The sequence below is a fragment of the Pithys albifrons genome, chromosome 4, assembly GCF_047495875.1.
Source record: "Pithys albifrons albifrons isolate INPA30051 chromosome 4, PitAlb_v1, whole genome shotgun sequence".
Lineage (NCBI taxonomy): Eukaryota > Metazoa > Chordata > Aves > Passeriformes > Thamnophilidae > Pithys > Pithys albifrons.
Window position 1 is genome coordinate 23728067 of NC_092461.1, and position 23036 is coordinate 23751102.

At 37.7% G+C, this 23036-nt stretch overlaps 1 protein-coding gene across 2 annotated transcripts in view; it reads left to right on the forward strand.

The window, feature by feature from the left end:
- Window positions 1–22277, forward strand: part of TENT4A (terminal nucleotidyltransferase 4A) — a 59482-nt gene extending 37205 nt beyond the window's left edge. Inside the window, exons 11-12 of one of the 2 annotated variants that reach the window (XM_071553659.1) lie at window positions 10202–10360; window positions 20030–22277. In XM_071553659.1, the coding sequence (XP_071409760.1) occupies window positions 10202–10360; window positions 20030–20209 (339 nt within the window). In that variant the 3' untranslated portion in view covers window positions 20210–22277. The remainder of the gene's footprint in view (window positions 1–10201; window positions 10361–20029) is intronic. The other variant, XM_071553660.1, reaches the window with a different exon arrangement.
- The last annotated feature ends 759 nt before the right edge of the window (window positions 22278–23036 follow it).

A 23036-nucleotide genomic window follows, 5' to 3' on the forward strand; every position in this document is an offset into this window, starting at 1 on the left:
GATGAAACTTCATTGTCTGATGCCACATAAATTAACAAAAAGGGAAAAGGAAGTGCTCAGTAAGACAGACCTGAACTCTGCTTGAGGACTGACAAAATAAAACAAAATGCTACCTTTTTTAGCAAAATAAAAAACATGTCCATGACCTTGTGGCAGTCTCTAGTTTAAGGCCTGGTCATATGTCCTTAATAGAACATTATCTTAATTTGGAATGGAATGGTAGATTTCTGGCAAATAACTGATGAGTTCTTCTTACTTGGGCATTTGAGAAGGAGCAAGTTCTGGTTGAGCTGTCCTGGGCTGCACATGACTGAGGAAAAGAAGCCTGTTCTGCTCTAGTCAGGTGATTCATGCCATGATCTGGCATAATTCTGTGCCCAGGTTGCAGGAGAGGAACCTCTGCCATGTGTGACAACTTGTTATTCCTGCCAAAACTTCTGACGCAGTACAAATAGGTATGATGTGGTGAGCTTTGCTATCAGCTTCAGAAGGAGGGCATATAAATATGGTCCATCTTATCACTTCAGAGTTGTATGTAGTGTTTCCTCTGATCTTGTAGGAGGGTTGTTCTTCAGGAAGGATTCTATATTTATTTAAAGTTAATTCACCTGAACTTCTCTGACACTGCAAGACTGAAAGCAAGGTACAGATTATAAAGGAAATGCAGGAGACAAGGAGACTCCACAGTGACAATTTGCTCATCGCTTCCCCATAATTAAGATTTTATTTTAATAGTAAGATACCCATCTCTCTGCTATTGTTATCCTTAAGCACAAAGTCTACATTAAGACACTGTTTCTGGAGGTGTATTCTCCATGACTGCAGAGTATCTTTTGGTATTTATCAGCTGCAAGATCCTAGCTGTTAAATTAGAGGGACTAAATAGTGTATTTGCTTTTCCATTTACTGCTAAAGTCCCACTGGTAATAGAGATCAACTGCATCTGGACCTTTCTGAGGAAATAGGCTTGGTTACTTGTGACATTAGTTGGTCATGTTGCCCATCTCTAAGCCATCCGTTGTGGCCCAGAAGGAGGTGTATTCTGAACTCATTGCATCACTGTACAGCAGCAATGAGTCTGGAGGCCTTGCATGTATTTGTCAACATGTCCAGGAAACAGTATTGCCAGTATATATTGAGTGTGCAGTATTGTGCATAGGGATCCTGGAGTTATTATGAAGCCCTCTAGTTCAGTAGTTGCTTGTAATACAGCATGCTGTGTGGTTTTAAAGAGATTTGCTTCCTGAAGTTCTGGCACTATTACTGGTTTTACCTTATAATCCATAAATATTACTTACCAGCTGAATAGACAAGGCTTCTGGTGTCTTGGACCTAAGAGCCTTTAAGCTATAACAGTGGTTATAGATATATTCCAGCAGCAGGAGAACAGGTCTCAGAATGGAACAATAACAAGGAGCAGGTTTTTCTGGGGACTGGATTGGCATAAACCAGAGCTAGCATTTAGTAGTCAGCCTTTCCATCTGTGTGTGTGTATGCAGAAAAATGGAAGTGTAGGGATACAAGAGCTTACAAGTTATTACTCCGAGTTCTTTTCATTTCCACTATTGCTTTCATTTCTTCGGGAACCACACTGATGGCAACCTCTTGAAAATGACAGCTGGTGTACCACTGGGAAACAAGAGAAATGCCTTCTTCAAGGACAGCCTTCTCTTTCCCTGTATATTTTAGATTTCTGTACTTTTTCTCAGCACACCACCTGAAATTCAGGAAGAATTTTCATATGTAGTACTAGCTTGCAAGAGAACACACTTCTGGGACACTGTCTAAACAGCCCAAAACTAAGAACTGGATCTAATGAGACCAAATCATAATCTGAACAAGAAGTATCCTTTTATGGATTTCTCAAGGGAGCAAAGCTATTTACAAAATGCTTTAGACTAGAACTATCTGGCCAGTGAAATTCTAGTTGTGCTGTCTTTCCTAAGTGTCCTAGTCAACTGCAAAGTCTTGGTCACAAAAGAGACAGCTATTCAATGGACCAGTAAATTTGGGATCAAAAACCTTGTGCAAGATAAACTTGTCTTCTGGTACTGCTGTTGCTACTAGTGAGAGAGCTGTTCAGTTTATGGGGCTGTCTCATTGTGCATGTCAATACAGAGCCCTGACTCGCTCACCAGTACTTCTAATGTGTTTTTTACAAGGTACTGACTATTAAAATTTCTGCCTTGTTACCTCAGCCCTATGAAGAATGTAAATATTAGTGATAAGGAGCAAACTGAGGAACACATGAGAAAAAACCTTATAGATAACAAGGAATCTGATCACCAGAACATATTAGACTGTTCATACATTTTTCTGGATTCTGTTTATTGTCAAACTGACCTACATTGGAAGTCTTCTCTCAGTGAAGCCTTCTGCTCTGCAGGTATTTAAAATACCCTATGCTGCCCTGACAAAAAGGCAGTGTCTGTTCTTTACTTCCTCTTGCAAACAGGTAAGTTGTAAAATACTATCCATTCCTACAAGATCCAGCAAATGTTGAATTAAATAATGGAAGATGCTTTGTAAATGTCTTTGCCATCAAGGACAGCGCAAAGTGTGTGTGTGTTTACTCTGTGGGAATGAGAGTTAAACTGTTGCACAACAGAAAACAAGCGTCTGGCCTTAGAAAATCTCACCTTCATACTCAGTTAGGTGAGTGTTACGAGCATCTGAAACCAGGTGAAATGAGAGGTGTTCGCCCCCAGCTCTCTACTTGTTCTAGCCACAGATGTCAGTCTCACAGCCTAAGCAGTGACCAAATTCCTCTTGAAAATGTGGGGGTGGTTTTTGTTGTGGACCTGCATTCTGTGATTGGTGACCTGGATTCCTTGTTGCTTAAGCATTGTGGAAAAATGCTTTCTATTAGCTTAGGAAGCCCTAGAGTAGTACTGGAGAGTAGCTACTGCCTGATCAACAGTCTGTGCCAAGTGAAAAGTAATCCTAGGTATGTTTTTGCTCTCTCATTTTGGTTTGTTTTGGTTCCTGGTGCCAAGTATGTTCTGAAGTTTTTATGCTATTGTGCCAAATAAAGCTTAACATTTTATGTGAAAATGATACCTGCGTATCAGTAATAGATGTGATGGCTTGTAGCAAATGTTTAAAGCTCTTTTCTGTTACCTGATGAATATATAATCTCATATCCAGTCCAGCACAGAATCACCAAGCTGTCTGTTAGAAGTTTGGATCTAACAACTTTCATACACCTTATCTCAGTGTTTCTGGTGATGTTTTGTGGGCTTCTGTGATAAGATGATTTTGTGAAGAGTTCTGAGTTCTCAAGACAGTGCAGTCATGCCAAGGTAGTTGAAATTTCAGTGAACAAGGTAATCTAGCTTTGGGGATGACACAATCCTTGCCTCTTTTTAACTTTTTATCATTTACAATATCATCTTTCAGACTGTTCTTGAAATTTTAGCTGTAAACTTTGCAGCTCTTGCTTTATAAAAACCTTTCGTCAGAATGTCAGTGTTTGCTCTCCCCACTGTTGTGTCCCATCAGCTGACAAGTATGCTGAGTAGTACCTTCAGTGTTCTTTTGTGTCTTTTCACTGTATTCAAGGACTGTGTCTTCTGAGAGTAATATGTAAATATGACTGATAAGACTAAGACTAATTATTCTTACAGTTCTTCTGAATACATGCAAGAGCCACACTGACTGTGGAACTTTTACTTTCTTTGCAGTAATTGTGGCTTAGTACTTAAACTCAACATGCTTAATGAAGTTACCACCACCTTAACCTCCTTATTAGCCAAAGACGTTGAATTTCTGCTGATTAGCTGGAGCTGTTGTACTTCCATATTTCCAAAGAGAGGTGATAGAGTATATGACTTATCTTGTCCAGATAAATGTTGCACTGTTTTTCAAGTGATGAAGTTTGCAGGTGTAAGGTATGTGCTTATCTGCAGTAAAGGTACAGACTCTTCAGAATATGTAGTCCTGTTAAATTTGTCTTAATGACTGATTAACTTGTAGAGTTGCAGTTGAAATTGCATGTATAAGGAGAGGGGCCAGAAGGAGGTGACCTAGTAAAATTCTTCCTCCTTCTGAGAGCAAAAGTTGCACATATTTTCTCCTTTCCTCCTATGTGCCTGAATAGTCTCTAACCCAAGTAACAATTCCAATGTGTATGGATAGTTGATCATCTTCATTATTACACAGATTTTCTTACTCTTTTTCGCTTCCTCAACAAATAGAGGCAAGTTCTTTAAAAAGCTGATCCCTTGGTGTTAAACTTCAAAGAAAGACGCAAGTGCTGACTTGCAGCCAGCTGGTCCCCCTCCACATGAAGCAGTGGGCAACCCTGAGTGTACAGGCACAGAAAACCTGATGTTACTGGGGAAAAGCATTTGATTGACATTTCATTTGAGGAATTTAAGAGTTTAAGCCCCACAACATTTAAAACTCTACTCTTAGTAATCTGCACAGCAACAGTAGACAATCAGTTTCTATGGACTAAAAGGGAACAAATTTTTCCCAGTACTTCTTTTGCCTCTTTTCCTTTTTTGCCATACAGTCCCACATGCGTTTTGTGTTTAACCTACATCTCTGACCATGTGCTGTTTTATACTGTCATGCTCTCCATTAGTTCTTCTGTGTCAGTTCCTTGAGCAGTCTTTTATCTATATCCACTTGAAGTAAATTTCTGCAAAGCTGCATGAGGGACAATTGTGAATACAAAATTTTGAAGTAATTTTAATTAATAACAAATTATTCTAAGCAGCAGGAGGTGCAGGGGGAATTTGTAAGTCAGCAAGTAAAATGGGATTTTACTGCTCTGGTGTCACTGAAATAAGGAGAGAAGCACATGATTTGTAAAAGTCAAGCTCAGATTAGTTTCTGATGCCAAAGGCTGGTTGCAATCTTGCCATATGTTAACGTTTCCTCCCATGAACAAACCCCACAGAGGCACCTACACCATTTTAGGATGGAACAAAATCTGAATTCAGTATTTAGGATCTAGTATGGTGTAAGTTCAGCTTGTATAATGAGTCCTGTACTTTAGTGCATAACTTGAAAATCAAACTTGAAATCTGCTGTATTGCTAACAATAAAAAGCAGTTGAAAGCCTGTGAAATCAAAGTATTTGGGTAACAAAGGAAATCTTAAATGCCACACTTCTGGGACCTTTTTTATTTAAAATGACTTATCTGAAATACAGAGAGTATTGATAAAACATGGAATAAGCTTACAGTCAGGCCTGGCAGGATATAATGTGTTGAGGCTGAAGGGTACTGTGCTTGTATTTAATCTTGGTAAATGCTAATTAAATTGTTTTCAGTTGTCATTATGTAAAACGAACATTAATGCTTTTGGAGGATACATATTTTTCAGTTTACTTGTGTATCCTTTATCTCTTCTTTCACTTTTCCCCTTCTGTAATCACAGTGACCAAGATATTTTTCTTTTGCGATGAGAGGCAGAAAAATCAACCAGTTTCATCTTAACTCGAAACATTTGTATTTATAGGCTGGCCAGTGGAAATGGTGCAACTGTAAAGATTCAAATTGTCTACCTTGTGACCTCTCATAGAAGTAGAAATGTTGTTTATATCAATTCTATGTTATTTATACCGTAGTTGAAGCGGTGGTTCCTTCTACCAGGATGGGAAATGACACAAGATGTGGAAGAAACAAGATGAGAGTAGGGGGATAATCATAAAAATCACCTTGGGAGCATGGTGGCTTATCAAGCAGAGTTAAGTACTCTGGGACTAAACCCATTCAACTAAGAGCATACTTTGAAGTTCTGCTTCCTCCCACAGCCCCAAACTTGGAAATTTCTGAAGTCTTCTGGTGTGGCTTTATGTTCAAAGGAGTGTGGTTTTACACTTCTGCTAAGGTAGTCTAGTAGTTAAATGTACTTGTTAGCAATGCTTCCTTTCATTAGCTCCTCCTGCTTTTCTGCACTGGTGTTCACCTGTGGTGAGCTGACTCAGAAGGTGAAGCTAATAAGAGGGGGATTGTTTCCATGACTTACCTCTGTGAATTGGCTCATAATCATGTCAGATGATAATGCAGGTATGATGGAGAAGGCCAGAATGAGAAAAGTGGCAAAAGGAGTAAGATGGAGCAGTTACCTGTTAAATCACTGTAATTGCAAGAAAGGAGAGAAGCCTATGAAAAAAACTGTGTAGTGCAGAGTGTTAACTATAAACACCAATTTTCTCACAGTTTTCAGTTCTTTGCTTTCAAAGATGGAACACAATTTTTATTGAAGTGGTCATTGTTCTTTCACAGCTTCCAGATTGTGGATGTTATGAGAAAAAGTACTGCTTAATTAGTGGAAGAAGTTTTGAGAATGGAAACAATAAGGATCTTTTTGCCAAGACCTCTGGAGTTCATTCTTGGAAAGAGGAGTGTAAAAAATCAAATCTATCACATAAACAATAGAATGCAAGTTTCTTGTTAAAATTTTTATTTCTGAATACTGTCTTCTAGGATGGTTAGACTCTGTTTTACCACTGGGCCAAAACTTAAACAGACTGGGATCATAAGATGGTCTTAGGCCACTCCAGCTTTTAAAAAAGCATACTGCTTTGAAAATTGAAAGCTCTAAAATGGTAGCTATTCTAAGTTGAGTTAAAACTGAGTACATCATGAAACAAAGCAGAAGGGATAACTTTTTCATCATGCATTTAGGCTCATGGGAAGGAAGCTTATGAATATAATTGGCACATGAAATTCCTGAAAACTGAACTGTTGTCTTGTTGGATGAATGTACTAATGTAGTTTACCTTGTGTCTTAAGCCTTGAGTTAAGGGAATTGAAATAAGCTTTTATGGCCAGACCTAGTTAGTAAGTAGCTTTTGGCAAATAAATAGTCTCTTGCTGATGAGGTCTTGGGGTGTTTTACAATGGGAGATGCAGAACAGAACAGAAAAGGATTTTTTGGTTCTCTTCTGTGTCAGGAAGAGAAGTCTGGATTCTAAGACTGTTTTTCATCTTTCATTTGACTGCAGTGTTTCACTGTTTCTGTCTATGCAGATGCATTACTATGATTAGTAACACTTGAGCTTCTGGGTCTCTTCCATACCTTTTTTCCCCAACATTAAAGTAAATTAGAGTCCTCAGTAATCAGGGCTATGAATAGTAGAAATCTTCCTTCCAGGTACTAAGTTCTTACTCAGAAAGTTGAAACTGGTCTAAAGAATATGTTTTAAAATGGAAATTTTCCAGTAGGATAAACCTGTATTTGCATCTCTTTAGGAGATGTGTTCCTTGCAACATGAGATACTTTGAATGATAGGCAGAGTAGTGCTGTTCAAGAGATCAGGAACTTATCTAGGCTCTTAGTGCAATCATTGTAGCTTTATTTCTAGATTATTTGCTAAAATCAATTCAGGGGTCTTATCCCCTTATCTTTTTATAATGTGACCTCTGTAGCCCTTACCTTAGTAATGGTCAGAACTTTTCCCTTCTAAATGTGTACGTAGTGTGAAGAATATTAACTCTATATATTTATTTGTACATCTTCTGAACTTCTGTAATACTTCAAGTTTGCACATTATGCTTTAGCAGCTGGTCCAGAAGACCAAGAAAGACTTAATCCCTCAGTGTAGGCAGTGCTTATGGAAAATCAGATTTGTTCACATTGAGCTCCATTTTCTGATCACTGAGGTTAACCTTTCAGTTTAATTAACAAGGATAAAATGCTGCTCTTCACAAAAGGATTTAAATACTGTTGCGAACTTGGGATATCAACTCCATACATTTGTTCTCTTAACAATCCAAGATCGCCTCAGGAGAGCGATACAGTCTGCTTGTATGAGATGTGTATCAGTAAATAACATTGAGGCAGAAGAACATAGCTCTTACAAAATTAAAACAAAGCAACACAAGCTTCCTTGTGGTGAAATTTATCTAGTCTCAATTAAATGATATGACTCCCTTCTCTCTTCCATCTGCTCCTTGTTCCCTACTGGAGATAACTTTTTGTTGCACAGAAGCCTCCTAGAAATCTCATAAATGAGAATTGTCCCATCTGGGTTTGGTATGTGAACGCTAAGGGGTCAATTATATCTAAGCAGAAGAGAGAATTCTTTGAGTGGAGACACTAAAGTTGTTCTTTGGTCAGGTTTGTGAAGGTTGCATTAGGAAGATAATGCATTGGTTTGGTTAGATAGTAAGATTGCTTTTTCATGGCATCTGTTAGCATCTGGTTGCTTGTGAGCATGCTTAGAACTCATCTGTTCAGACATGACTACCCTTTTGTTATTTATTCCTCTCTTTATAAGGTTTTTAATAATTCCATGACCAACAGTGTCCAAAGAAACTTCATTGCTGTGGAGACCTTAGTCTGTTCCTGTGGCTTACATAGTGTAAGATTGGGCAAAGGAGAAAAATGCCATCTAATATAGGCGTGTGCTTATAACCAAGATTACATTTTTGGTCAGTGCTACAGCATGTAGTTTCCCACTATGATAAACATATTTATTGAACAGTGAAAATCCGATCTCATAAATAAGACTTAATTCTCTGCAAAGGTTCTTGTTACCAGTATGATCTGTCAATAGTAAATTCCTAATGCAGTAACCTGAAAATGGTTCACAAAGGCATACGGTAACTTTCACCACTGGTTGAACTAGCAGAAGAGCAGCTCCTTTCTTTCTAGAACTTATTTTTTAGGAAGCACACTTTTGTATGGACCAATAAAAGACTGATTGTTCTAACAGTTGACTTTTATTGAGGACTGTTTGTACTGTGAGTATTTCAGCTGGGATGCAGATTTTGCTTTTTAGTAGTTCATTGCTTCGGCTACTCAGTATTCACAACTGTCTGTCTCTCTTAAATGACCTTCTCCTTCCCCAAGAAAAGCTTTAAAATACTTTCGTGTTTCTGTTCTTGAACAGCTTATTATTGTCTAACTGAAGAATCTAATTTAGAAAACAAGGCCATGTGAGGGCAAGTAGTAGTGCCAGAGATCTGTTGAAATAAATGGAGTCTTTGCTTCCATGCCATTAATCTTTAGAGAAAGAGCAATAGACTATTTCAGTAATTAGTGTAATAGTAAAGATCTGTGATGACCCGAGACAATAATGTCTTTTAGTGTGGTAACTCCTAAAATACTAGTTGGCCAAGCCCTGTCTCTTCCTATACTTTAAACCAGATGACTGGGAATGGAAAAAACACTAGTGATTTGGGATAAAGAGTAGTTTTTCCTATTGTTTTTGAGTTCAGAATGCTTTGGAGTTAAGAATGTGGTAAAAATCAGCAGTAAAATGTAGGGAAAGCTACTTTTGCCATTATGTTATAGCTGAAAAATAAGTTTTGAAAGATCTGTCTTCAGAGTTGTTTCAAAAGGCTGTAGCTTGCTTTCCAACCTCCTCAACTTAGAAAATAATTGGTCATTTAAGACCTGAGGCAATGGGGTGTTTTCAGACTTCAGTAATTCCTCTAAACCCCTAAATCCATGCTTGTCTCCTTGCTTGTTATCTGTTAAGGGCTCCAGGCACACAGTATTTTAACCCCAGTATGTCTGAGTATGGTGTGTCTGAAATTGCTGGTGATCAGGCTGTAAGGAGGAGGAATAGTAATAAGTGATACCAGTTACATTACAGTATCTTTTCTGTAATCCTCCATCCATCTTGCTTCCCCTGAAGATTTATCAGTCGGATTTCAGCTGGAAAATGAGGGGAGTTACTCCTCATGAACAGTGGAGTGCATGGCTGGTGCACATATACGTGTCTTGACTGGCAGACCATCTCCTTGTTTCTTGGTGGGTGGAGCCCTAACTTGGCTATTGCTGGGTAGAATGGAAGTAGTAACTTCATCGTATAGATAAGTACAATCCAGAACACTGTTCACAGGATTGAATTGTCATGACACCTAAAATTCTAGCCCTTTTGTCGCTTACAGTATTGCTGTTCTTGTTCTGTTGGGGTTTTTTCTAGCCTTAGTTCCCATCTTTTAATTTGCCTTGGTAGAGATAACTTTGACTTTAGATGGTGCTGACTGGAACGGACCTCTGATTGCTGCAGACCTGTTGACATTGTCTCCTTAATGTAGGTTCAATTAAATTTTGCTACATGTGTAAAATAAACATAGTGCTGGCTAGTATTTTATTTTTTTGCTATTGAAAAAAATCATATGTTACAGTATTCACATAAGTTGATATTTGGGTACATTTTCACGTGCGTAGTCTGTATATACTGTACTTTCTGTAAAGTTGCTTTTCTTTTCCCCTTTTTCTCTGCCAAAAGGAATCAGATACACCACCTTGCACAGCTCCTAATGTTTACCAGTTCAGTCTTCAAGCACCGACTCAGCTTATGGCCAGTTTACCACCCACATTGCCTATGCCAAGTGGTAAACCCCAATCTGCGCCTACAGGAACCTTGATAATGGCCGCCAGTAATCAGGTATGAGCCAACTAAATGGAGCAACTCTTTCCTGAGAAAGTGATCTAATCAGAAGTGTAGATCATTTGCGCTGTGCTGTCAGGCTAAAAAAAACCCTCTGGAGACAACGTTCATATAGCCTGTGCTAAGCTTCATGTAACCATAAAAGTACTTACCTGCTGTGTCAGAAGTGTGGGGAGAAGAGTGGGTGGGAAAAGGTTTGGTCTTTGAGATGCATCTCTGAATGTGAGAGCCCTTCCACAACACAGCCAGGAGTAAGTTACAGTGCGGGTCAGATGTGTGACTCCTTAAGTTGTATTTGAGAGTCCTGGTGTCCAGCTAGTGGAATATTTGCAGATCTTTAGGCTCTTTAAGTTCCTGTTCTTGTATTAGAAACCTCATGTAGATGGTATAGCTGCAAGATAATTTTTGATTCTGAAGTAGTAGTACTGACCTTTCTAGGCTTGTTTAATTATCTTGATTTGGAATTATTAGAACAGATCTGATTACACTTGCAACTTTCTGTAATTCATTTTAAAGATAGAGAACAGGTAATTAATTATGGGCATTTGTACAAGATTTTTTACAAAAAACCTAAATGTGTGCATAAATGTGGTGGGAAGTGAATGTATTTGGCTAATGTATCCATTACAGTACAAGGAAAATAAAATCATCAGGGTTTTTTTGTTGTTATTTTAACAATCTCAGTGTTTCTGTCTGCAAAAAAACATTCCCTCAGTCTTGATTATTAAAACTATTAGTCAAATATGCCTCACATGAAGTTTAATGCAATGTTTACAATGTTTTTCTTCTTCTCTGAGTCTTTCTGTTAGAGTTCTTGGGAATCTAGGGCCAGGATATTTTCGAGTTAGTGACCTTGCCTTTTTTATTTGATTCAACTCATAATTATCTTCATGGACCTTCTTTGGGATACTCTCTCATGTGTCCATCTCTCTGCGTTTCTGGGGAGCCCAGACCTGGGCCCAGCACTCTGTGTGGCCTCACCTGTGCTGAATAGAGGGGAAATTATCACCTCCCTTAATCTGCCTTTGGTTTTAATCTTCTAAGTGATTATGGATTCCTCCTCTCCTTCCTCCTGTCCCTGCCTTCCCCTGCGGCTCAGTCTCACTCAGGAAAAACCAGCTTATCTGCACAGGAGATGTTTGGTAGTGAGAACCTAATAGAACAATATATCGTTACTATAGTGTCTGCAATGGAATATTCACTTGCTAGTGTACAGTCTGAAGCTTTTGACTTTTTTTTAATAAAACTGGAGAACTATTTTGAATTAAACTTTAAAATACAAACTTAGTCTAGATTATTCTTTTTTTAACAGCTCTGCTTTTTTGAAGAGATACCCTGGAGTTTAGCTTCAAAATTGCACAAAAATAAAATCCGGTTTGTAGGCATGCAGTTGGTAGTACAAAACAAGTTGGCATTCAGAGCGTTTGCCACAGTTGTGAAGAGGCAAAGTGTTGTATGAATTTTGGATGTCTGTTGGAGTTTTGAATCTTGGAAAACAACTGCTTTGTAGCACTTTTTCTGGCTTTCTGTTACTTGGCTGTCCTTTCCAATGATTAACTGTTCCTTTAGTAGTTTGTATCGTACTTACATGTTTAAAAGCGGGAATTTTTCTGTGGCTTTTCCTTGACAAAGATGTGCCTTTGGGAATCACATTAAATCAGAAGAATTTCTTGCTATCTACGGTTCAGAAATGGGATCATGATTTTTTGCATTGAATTTACAAAAAGCTTGTATTTTGTGGAGTAGAATTGTGCTTTTTTGGTAAGACTATGACTGAGTCAGAAGTGGGAATTTAAACCATTCTACCCAGAACACTGTAAATGTCTCATTTTCCCTTGTACCTTCTGGACCATGACTATTCTAGATTAGGTTGATGGCTTTCATTTTGCAGTTGATATAACCTAAGACCATGCTAGTTTATAATTTTAAATTCTGCTTGCTAGGGGGACTCCTGATAGATTTGAACATGTGCAAACCTTTTTTCTTAACAGCAAGTATTCTTTCATATTTAAGAAGTTTTGAAAGGGATTAATTTGTCTACATGGTCTCTTCAGCTTTTTCTAGGGCACTTCTTCCACCTCAGTTCAGCTTGGAAAGCTGTTTCTGGGTGTTGAGTGCAACCCTCAAAAGCAGGAGGTGCCAATGTCAAGAGCACTGAAGGTAGTTTGAACAAATTGCCTTCTAGGCAAATCTGTTGCTGTTAAAACGTCCTAATATTTTCCTTTTTTGGAACAAGCTGGTGTGATTACCAATTCTGTTTACAAACTGCATAATTAATTGGAGAAGTTCCAGGTAGTTCAGGGACTGAATAAGCTCCTGTCACAGGTCTGTGTGCTTTTTGGGATCATCATAATCCATCATTTTTCCAAGGTTATCATTCTTCTACTCTCCTGGCAAGCAGTTTGAAATTTTACTTGGGAGAGCAGAACAGTTGATGGAGTGCTGTCCAGTAGAAATAAGTAGAAAAACAGATATTGACATGCATGACCAGATAAAATGGAGGGGGAGAAATTGCTTGGTAATTTCCCATGCAGAGGAAAGAACTACTTTGCCTGTTCTTACTTTGAAATCAAATAAGTTCAGTTCATGCTGGGTTGCTGGTTATTAGGTCACCAATGAAAGCAGAAGAAACTTCCTGTTTCTTAGGTGTGAAGAACTCCTTCATTTCATTTTTGAGATGCAGGCTGTTGATTCCAAAGTATCTGAGGCCAGTATAAGCACCAGCCCCTCTGCAACATTGGCTGGCATCTACTGTGTCTTAAGTCAACTTGCACTGAAGACCCTTTGGATAAGTGGTGTCTGAGTGGGAATGTGTTCATTGCAAATTTCATAGGAGCATGCACTGGCTCAGTTGGGAATCAAGGGAGACAACTGAGAAATGAAACTTTAATGCCAGTGCTGAAATATGACAGTCAAATCTTATAAAAAGACTTGCAGGACTAGTTTGTTTTCCAGATTCTTTTGTGTTTGGTCAAATAAGGCCAGACACTTAAACTTACAAACTTCCTGTTTATACTGCTTCACAGGCACTTCTCTGGCTACAGTACTTTTGCTTCAGAGTTTTCCTTTCTCCAGAACAATCAGCAATGTTGTTGCTTTGTCTCAGTAGTAATGCTGATACTGCTAATATCTCTGAAATGATTACTGAAAAGTTAGCAGCATTGAAAACAAAACTGGTCAGGGACTTGAGTCAAAAATGTAATTCTTTTAGATGAGTGCAGGCAGTTAAGTGTAGTTCATGTGGATGAGATAGGTTTGTAAAGACACACTTTAATGCATGTCAGTGCTGAACTCTACCAAATGCTTCTGAGAAGGCAGGTGTCACCAACTAGCCAGATGTACAAATATGGTGATTCCCTTAGTATAGTGATACTTAACAGTTTTTAGTATGTTAGCTTCAATTTAGAAATAACCTAATTTGTTCAATAGCTTTTTTAAGCTGTTTACGTACTGAAGGTTTCTTCAGACAATCAAATGACATTTTTCTTATTTTTCATCCCGAGTGCGTTGTTTTAGGGTGCAATAATTTTTCAGTGTCTGTGCATTTTCATAGGAAGGAGTATACTACTGTCTACTTTGGAAACAGTTTTGTTTCTAAATGTTGTACTCCTATCTTGTATGTATGACAGAAGCATAATTTGGTGTTTGATCTAATACATGCAAAACTAGAAGAGGATGTTTTTTTCCTTTCCCAAAGAAAGGAGAGAAGGCAAAACTGTATCTGAGTTTGAGGTTGTTCAGCTGAAAAAAATACTCAAGATATTTTTCAGCTTAGGTTGTCCTATATTTATATGGACAATCTTTATGCAGTGTTATCCCTCCATGTATGGGAACTGCATTAGCCTGACCAGCCCCTGGATAACCTAATCTGACTCTGTTTACAACAGAATATTGGACTGAATGATCTCCAGAGGTCTCCATATAAATATTCGGTCTAGATGTTTATAGGACTGTATGAAAGTCTCTGGCCACCTTAGTGGTTGCTTCTTGAGTGCTCTGTGAGTTTCAGAAAAGACAAAGTCTAAATAGTAGTTTCCTAGAAACATAAACTCAACATAAATAAAAGACTTACAGAAATGCAGACGTCATGCCTTCTTTTTGTTTATGTAGTGCTCCATTATCTTCCAATGTCATTGCAATCAGATTTTTGCTGCTGAACTGAGATTTATTTGAATAATCACATATGCATTTCCTCTGCACACTTTTTCACATGTAGTGTATTGATATCAACTCATCACTTGAAAAGTGGTTTGCTCACTGTGATAACTTCCTTTGTTCCAAATAAAGTGAGAAATCTCAGTGAGATAAGTTTTGTCTTTAAGGTCTGACATTGTCAGCTTTGTGCTAAAAAAGCTATTATCTCATTCTCCTTAATGACAGGTATGCAGATAACACTTCATGGCCATTGTCACAACAGCAGCAAAGTTGCAGGTTGAGTTCTGTCGTTTGATAGGGTTGTTTTCACTCTCGCCTCTCAGGTATGAAACTTGACTGGTGACAAGATCAAAGAGGGTATTTATTCTGTGTGTTATTCTTCTTCCTTTGCCATTTCATGGTTCAGTATTTGCTGAGATGGTGATGGCAGTCTTTAGTGTCAGCCAGTCATTTTGGGACGAGGCCATCTGATCTCTTAAATATTATTTTATCTTGACCTGCTCATAGTAATATTGCCTAACCTGTTGTGAAAGGTAAAGAGAACCAAATGCTTCTCTTTGTGCAGTAGCTCTGCCAGTAGCCTGTAACAAAGTGGAATAAGAAATGAAGGATTGATACTTCCTTGCAGCTTTAATTTTTCCAGTTCTCTTGTGTTGGAAGAGAAGAAACATCAAAAACTTCTCTTGCTTTTGAGCTCTTTCGAATCTCCGTGGTGATTTTTCCTTTTTGCTTCTCTCATGGCTGGCTCCATAAATGCTGTTTTCCCTTTTTAATGGGAACAGAAAGGGGTTTGGGCTCACTTTATAAAATCTATTCAGGACTCAAGGTCTTGTCAGTTGTAGCTGAAAGTAGCCAGTAGGTTCCAAAAAGAGGGAAAGTGTCTTTGATGTTTGCAGTGCTTTGGGCCTTATTTCCCCCATTTACCAGCACTGATCAACTTCTGGAAGAACTTTTGTTTTTTCTATACTTCAGCCTGGGTATCTGAACGATTCATAAATCGTGTCAGTTAAGAGTATGCCCAGGTAGCTGGTGCAAATGTCTTGTAAAATCCTGTTAACTAATCTCAAGTCATGAGGCTTGGTGGAACCACTGCCTGATAACTGCATGAGCAATAAGCCAAGTATGACTAAAATGTTGGTTAGGTTATTGTTCATTGTCTCTCTGCTAAACAATTTGTTTCGTAAAGAACAAGAAGTTAAATATTGTAGTGTATTTCTAGAGGCTGTTTTGCTCAGAAAGTAAAAATAAAATCTTAAAAAAAGGGTTCTTTATCCTGTGGAGAAACTTTTTGGTTTTTTTTGTTTGTTTGTTTTTTCCTACAGGCCTAAAATATTTAGAAATAATGAAAATAACTTTGTGAAATATTTTGAGGATGTATGTTAAGTTATTTAAGGGGATACTAAAGATGTTAATGATACATTAAAGTAGTTCTGAATACAGCCCTGGAATTTCACATGAAATGATTCTGAGGTGTATGAGTTGAATTACAGTTCTGATCAACTGCAGACTAGATTTAATCATGGTCATTAAGTCTGTAGTCTTAACAACAAATAGTAAATAAGTGATATTTCTTAACTGTCTTGTCTTTTCTAAGCTTTTCCTATAGCTTCGTCAGCAGTTACCAATTATTTTTGAGCACTATGTGTAATGTCTTTTAAAGTTAAGAGCATAAATACTTTATTACCAACATTTCTCTGCTTTTTTATCTCCTTGCTTTAGAGATGCTGTCAGACCTCAAAGACCAAAACTATTCAGAAGCCCTGTTTATGTTTAATGTTCAGCTCTGTTATGTTACGTACCTTATTTCAAAGTCTAGGTGATTTATTTTTGGCCTTTTTTTAATATTGACACTCTTTGAATGTCAACAATTTTGTTTAGTAAATTTGCCCCTAATTACACCTAGTTTGGTTTCTTTAGCAAATATTACTTGGTATTTCCATTTCAACCAGATTTCTGTTGGTTGGAGTAAAGGCTAGCAATGTCCTTTTCTTAGGATTTTTCTGAGGCTTTTTTTAGGTGGGAGAATGTTTGGGGTTTTTTCTGTTTTTCTGTTAAGTTCTGAGCTATTTTGTTTCTGTTTTTTTGGTTTTGTTCTCCTTTTTGTTTTTGTTTGTTTCTTGTTTTTCTGGAAGCTTTTTTAACCTCATATGTGATACAGAATTTCACTCCCACCCTCAGGCTTGGCTTAAATGCGGATTTGTTAGTTTTCCTTCTAGATCCAGCAGTTCACTCAACTCAGCTGAAAACTAAATGAGTTCTGTTGTTGAATTGATAGTCCTGTGATGGGAGAGGAGATTATTCCATCAAGAGAAGTAGATCCAAACGAGTCAAAACCTTTACATTGAAGATTTGTCTGTTGTATCCCAGATGAAGGGCTTTGTTTTTGGATTATCTGATCTCTCCCTGGCTGTCATGTGCTTACAAACATGCCGTCTCACAGTGACTGTGTGAGCACATGAGTTCTAGAAGTGTGTGCACAAGAGAAGGATGTTTTATTCAGCTTCTTGGGATTTCCAAAAGACATGAAATTAATTTCTTTTACCAAAGATGCTGAAAGCAGCTCAGTGAATGATGTGTCCCCTAGCAAACAATGAACTAATTGGGAGATGAGGAACAAGGGTTTGTTTTTTATAGTACATGGAGTTCATTGCAAAAGCCCTGCAGGAGTTTGTGCTGCCCAATGTCTGAAAGGCACTGGGAAAGTTTGCTGGCTACTTAAGGGCTGGCTGAGAAGGGGTGCAGAAGGACCTTTCAAGGTGATGCATCAGGAGGGAGAAAAATACTTTAAACTTTGTAGAGAGGGGAACACCCTGGCCTGACAGTTTCTTGCAAAAATTAGATCTTCACGTTTTTGTGGAACGCTTCTTTGGTAATGTTTTCTCTATTTCCTACTGAGAATTGAGAGTCAAGTCAAACATCAGACATGTTTCAGAACCAAGAGCAGAAATTAAAAAAAAATTGTGTAAAAATCTACGTACATCCCTCATCATGAGTATAATTTTTGCCTCTTCCATCAGAGGAAATTTAAAACAAAAAAGGGAAGCAAAATAGGGAAGGATGTTAATAGAGGTCAATCACGTGGAATTGCTTCAGTGTGAAGAAAAAATGGTTCTTTAAACTGGAGAAGAAAAAGAGAAGGAATATGATTGAGGTCTTTGTAGTCATCAGTAGTATATGAAAAAGGTAGAGAGCAGAATGACATGAAATCCATTACTCCAGGAGCTGAAAAATCATCCAATCGTAGGTTCAAATTAAATGAGATGCTCATTTAAGCTGTGAAACACCATAGCACAGGGTGCAGGTGCTAAAATCTTAAGGTTTCAAAAATCAGAGCAAACTAGAAAACAGTATCTAGTTGATAACTAGTAAACATAAAGGCATTATCTCTGACTAAAGAGGTCCCTCAGGTAACTTCCTTAAGCACCTGCTTTCAGCTGATACATCATAAGATAGATGGGTTCAGATTCTGCTCTGATAGTTTGTCAGTCTTTATCTTGATAGCCTAAAACCAATGCAAAACGCTTCATCACAAGCTAAAGTTCATGTTCTGGTGAGGTTATTAATGATTCTTTGGAAGTTTGCTTATCTTTCTGAGCAAACAAGGGGTATGACTTGTTTTAGGATATGGGTAGATAAGCTTAATGGATATACTTGCTGTTGCACATGTCTGATCTTGTGATCACCTGCCTTCCTGCCTCCATTTTTTTATTGAATACTCAAATTGAGGATGATGTTACCAGATTTTTCACACTTTGAGATGAAGAGGATGGATAGGTTTGCTGAAAATTTGTATTCTCCTTTTTCAGAGTTTGCTCTGGTTGTACAGTAGCAAAACTAAAGTTTTCCTCTATTTTTCAGCATATAGTTGATGGTAACTGTAATGACTGTGTGCTTTTAGAGTGTTAACTGTTGAAGGATCATTTTTACTGTATTTTAACTTCATTTTGGTAAATTCTTATATATGATTGAGTCAGATGTACACTCAGCACAAGAATGGGACAAGATGGTGTGTTTTCTTGAAGGACCACTTGCCAAAAATATAAAACGTTCTAAACTATTTTAATTTCATGTTGTTGACTTTTATAAGTAGCTTCTAGTAGATATTTTAGCAACATATGTCAATAAATAAGGTTTGGGAAGTTGTGTCTTATTAGAATGAGAAATTCTCAGTTTGCATTTCCTTTTTCTGTTTGTCTTTGAATTATTTTACCATTAGTAGTCTGAGGACAGCACTTGTATGTCTGTCTTGGGAGTCTAAAACTTGCACATTGAAGGTTGATTAAGTTGATATAAGACACACTGCACAAATTAAAGAACAGTTTAAAGGGGTTTTGCCAGCCTGCAGTTGACTGTGGTTATTCCTAAACACTGATCTTCCCCAGTTTGTTTTTCTGGATGCTCAGTTTCTCTTATAAGTAGAATTTGACAGTAAAATGTTGCTTATGAAATTATACTTTCAATAACTGTTTTTGTTTTGTGCACATAATTGTATGGTGGTATGGTGTTCTTCCTACTCTAAACTTACTCGGAAATATAGGTTATAAAATATTTGCAGCCACTTTAGTATTCTAAGCAGTTACCTCAAATGGTTACTTCGTATTCTTGTTGAAGCACTTACGGTCAGTCACCTTTTGTTTCAAGTAGTCAGTTGTCTGTCTTAAGTTGTTTCTGTCAGATGTCAAAAAAGGAGCTTGCTTTGACGTTATCAGTATTTAGGAAGTCTGTTTGATCTTTTGAAACTCTTGTATTTATTTTAAGTACATACACATTAAGGAATTTTCCATAAAGCAATAGAGATGTCTGTACTACCTTAAAGTGTGGTAGATCTACTTAGCTGCTACTCGACCCTTTGTGCAGTTTCTGTTCCAGGTTGTTGGAGATCCCACAAAGAAGGTGTCATACTATTGTTTCTGATAATTTAATAGTTTTGCCTTGGTCTGCATGTGAGGTACAATCTGGTGTCTGTGAAGCCCTGTGATCAGACTAGTGGGATTTACAAGCTCCCTACAAGCTGTACCCGGTTCATGTGTCACTGAGTGAGATTATGGGTAGAGCAGACTTGGGCTTTGCATGCATCAACTCATGTGATAAGACCCTTACATTTATCCATGATGTTTCTGAAAGTCTTAATGAGTGTCTCACTTAGTCGTGCTCATGCTAAGATCCTCTAAAATAGACACCTCTGCCACAATTAGTATTTTAATGTGGAAGTTTTCTGATTTTATAAGGGTGATGCACAATGAGTGTATTTCATACTGTGATCCAAGGGTTTTAAGGATGCTTTGAAGTCTGCACCATTTCATTTGCAGAACATTTACTTCAGAAAGCACTTATTAAGTTGCTCGTGCCCTTCGACTTGCACAGCTGAAATTAGACAAGCATGAAGAGACCAGTTACTTCAAGTAGTGTTCTGTGGAAGTGACTTGTGTGTTGAGGAAATACAACTGGTAATATGTGCTTTGTTTGTTGTTTGTATGACTGAACTGAGTGCCTTTTTTTTTTCTTTTGTAGCAGCACAGTGGAATGAAATTTTCCATGAAAGGAACTCATAACCAGGGCAACAGCTACAGCCCCGTCAGCAATGGAGGCATGAGGCAACCGGTTGGGAACAGAGGACACCACCAGTACAATCGCAATATATGGAGAAGAAAAAAACACAGAGACAGTTTGCCTATTAGTCTGAGCAGATAATGGCAGATGCCAAAATGACCTTCCCTGTTCAGACAAACTGAGTGCCACTCGACTTGAGGGATGGAGACCAGCGTCCAGCACATCGTTTTATTGGTGTTGCCAAATATCTGCAGCTGACTTCTTTGCATGTTTCTTTGTGTGGTGGTTCAGTCCATCTTCAAGAAGTAGTTGTGCTTATCTGTGAAGCCTTATAAATGTGGAAGTTTGTTTTCTGCCTTCCCACAATAGTTCATTCAGTGCCGAAGCAGCTCTGACAATAGAACTGCAAGGACATTTACAAATGCTGTAGCTTTTTTGCTGTGGCTACATCTGTTCCTTTGTGGGTTCTGTTTTCTTTTATTTTAGAAGCAAAGGAAACTTCAGACCCTTGGAATTTTTTTTTTTATTGCAGCAAGTCAAGTTGGGAATTCATAACAGTAAATTTGCTGCTCTCCTGTTTTTCTTTCAAAGTTCAGAATTTTTTGCTCTGTAAATATTGGAAATATGATTTGTGCAATAACTTGGAATTTTTAATTTAATTTCATATTGTCACATAAGTTATATTTAAGGGGAAGAGGTTTTTTTAAGTTACAGATCCTTTCCCAGGTTGCATTATCTAAGTTGGGTTCATAGTTTTGGCAGGTTGTCTGAGCAGTGTTACAAACATGACATTTGGTAATATTTGAGGCTTCTTGATTCACAATGAAAGTGTGATTTGGCTTACAGTTTTAAGAAGGTATTAAGCTCCAAAGCATTTTGACCCTGTGTTTTTTAACTCATTGTCTGGCCTCTATCAGTCATCTTGCTCTGACCAATGAGTTTTAATTTTATTCCTTTAACTAGACAACAAATCCAGCATTTGTAGTACCAGAAGTAAAACTTGTGAGAGGGATGGGAAAAAGGTGGGACGTTCAAGTCCTGATACGAAACTAAAACGCTGTGAACTACTGGCTTTCATGCATTTTTGTAATGTAACCTGTTAATGTTTGGGTTGAAACAACATTATTAAACAGAGGTACCCGGCTTAAGGAATGTGGAGAAAGGAAATATGTTGATTCCATTAAGGAATCTGTATGCAGATGCATTAGTTCTGTTAAGAGCAAATATATAAAAAGTACTTCAGCTGCTCTAAGCATTATGAGAAGTATCTTTTAATGTGTTGCAGGAGAGCACAGCCCAGTGTTGTACACAGAATGAGTGGCTGGCACTTAACTTACAGATGCATACAGGTATACTATGCAAGTGTGTATTGCCATGACGAACACTGTCTTTAACTTTTTGAAAAATGTACATCCTGCCTAACCCTGAGTTTTTAAAGCACCACAGTTGTCCTGGGAGTAGGTCACATCTCATGCCCTCGGACTTCCCTTGTTTTTTTAGTGAGAGTTCTTAAGCTAAACAGAAAACTACAGGTAAGTTATGTAAGTCCACTAGCAGAGGAAGCTGAAGAATCCTGTTAACAGGACATCTATATCTGTACACAGTATAGAAGGTTTTAAAACTGACATCTGAATATTGAATGAAATGAGGTGTCAAGCATGAAGCTTTTTAATATGCTGTATGCCTTTGAAGCAGAAGTAGTTCATGTTATTACTGAATCTGTTGAACACAAACAGGTCCTTGAGGGGAGAGAGGGCAACATTCCAAAGTAGAGTAGTGCATATCTGTTAGCAAAAAGTTTGTCTTAATGCTCCAGACTCATCACAATTAAAAAAAACCACAGAAGTTCTAAAACTTGTGAGCTGATTCATAAATAATATCTAAGGGCTGTTACATGAGCCTGTACTGCTTAGTCTTCACACACTAGCAATATTGAGCATAACTACATTAAAGAGCCTTCAGAGGCTTTAGTTGGTGTCTTATACTAGCGTCCATTTTAAAGCAAAACTCATTTGAAAAGTGGTATCATGTAACACTTCAGTCATGGTGAACCAAATAAATTGGCCTGGCTATCACTGTGGTTATGTGCTACAGATTTAAAAAATAATGTTTAAATTTTTTGTGTGGACAACTATGTGGAAGCTAAAATTGACATATTTTTATGTAAAGTTTTCTATTCTTTGATTTTTAATAAACTTTGGAGACCAGTCACTCTTCTGTATGCTTTTTTTTGAAATTTTGAAGTAATACTTGACCGTATTTCGTTCTTTGATGTACACTTTGATCTTCTATTTTAAATAGTTCATGTTCAGCACCTTCAGAATGAGCTTGGAAGGTGGATGGACGCGGTCAGATATTGGTGATATGTTTCTAAAGGGAGAAATGAGCATGGCTGTTGCTTCTGTAGTTGTGGATTTGATCCGTTGATGATGAGAAAGCAAAGGAGCTGGAGGCAGTTCCCAACAGTATTGTTAAGAGATCTACTGACTGATCCTTTGGGATACCTTAACTTTCCATATAATTTGTAGTCCTTTCCTGGAGTTTCTAAATTATTTCCAAAATATTTGGTTTTCAGCCTCATCAAAGATTGGATGGAGCTTGTCTCTTTTTTTTTTTTGGGGGGGGGGGTTCTATTAACCTTCTGAGAGTACTCTGGAATGTCAATAACTGGCTCTAATTGAAAATGTTAAAAAATAAGTCTTTGAAAGGAACTTGTGTAAATCTGTGAACTCTGAGAAAGGGAATTGAAATGTTTTTAGTAGACAGTAATGCAGGGTTAGGAATTCAGAGTCAGAGAGGTCTAGTACGTAGTCAGCCTTAATGAGTTATCTACTGGAGAAAAGTAGAGAAGTGGTGGGAAGGGAAAATAATAAGGACTCAGCAGGAGCTGGGATAATATAAATTATTTTTTCTCTCAATGTCAGACTCTCCTTTGAACCCTTGTGCTCTGACAATAATCTGAGATACT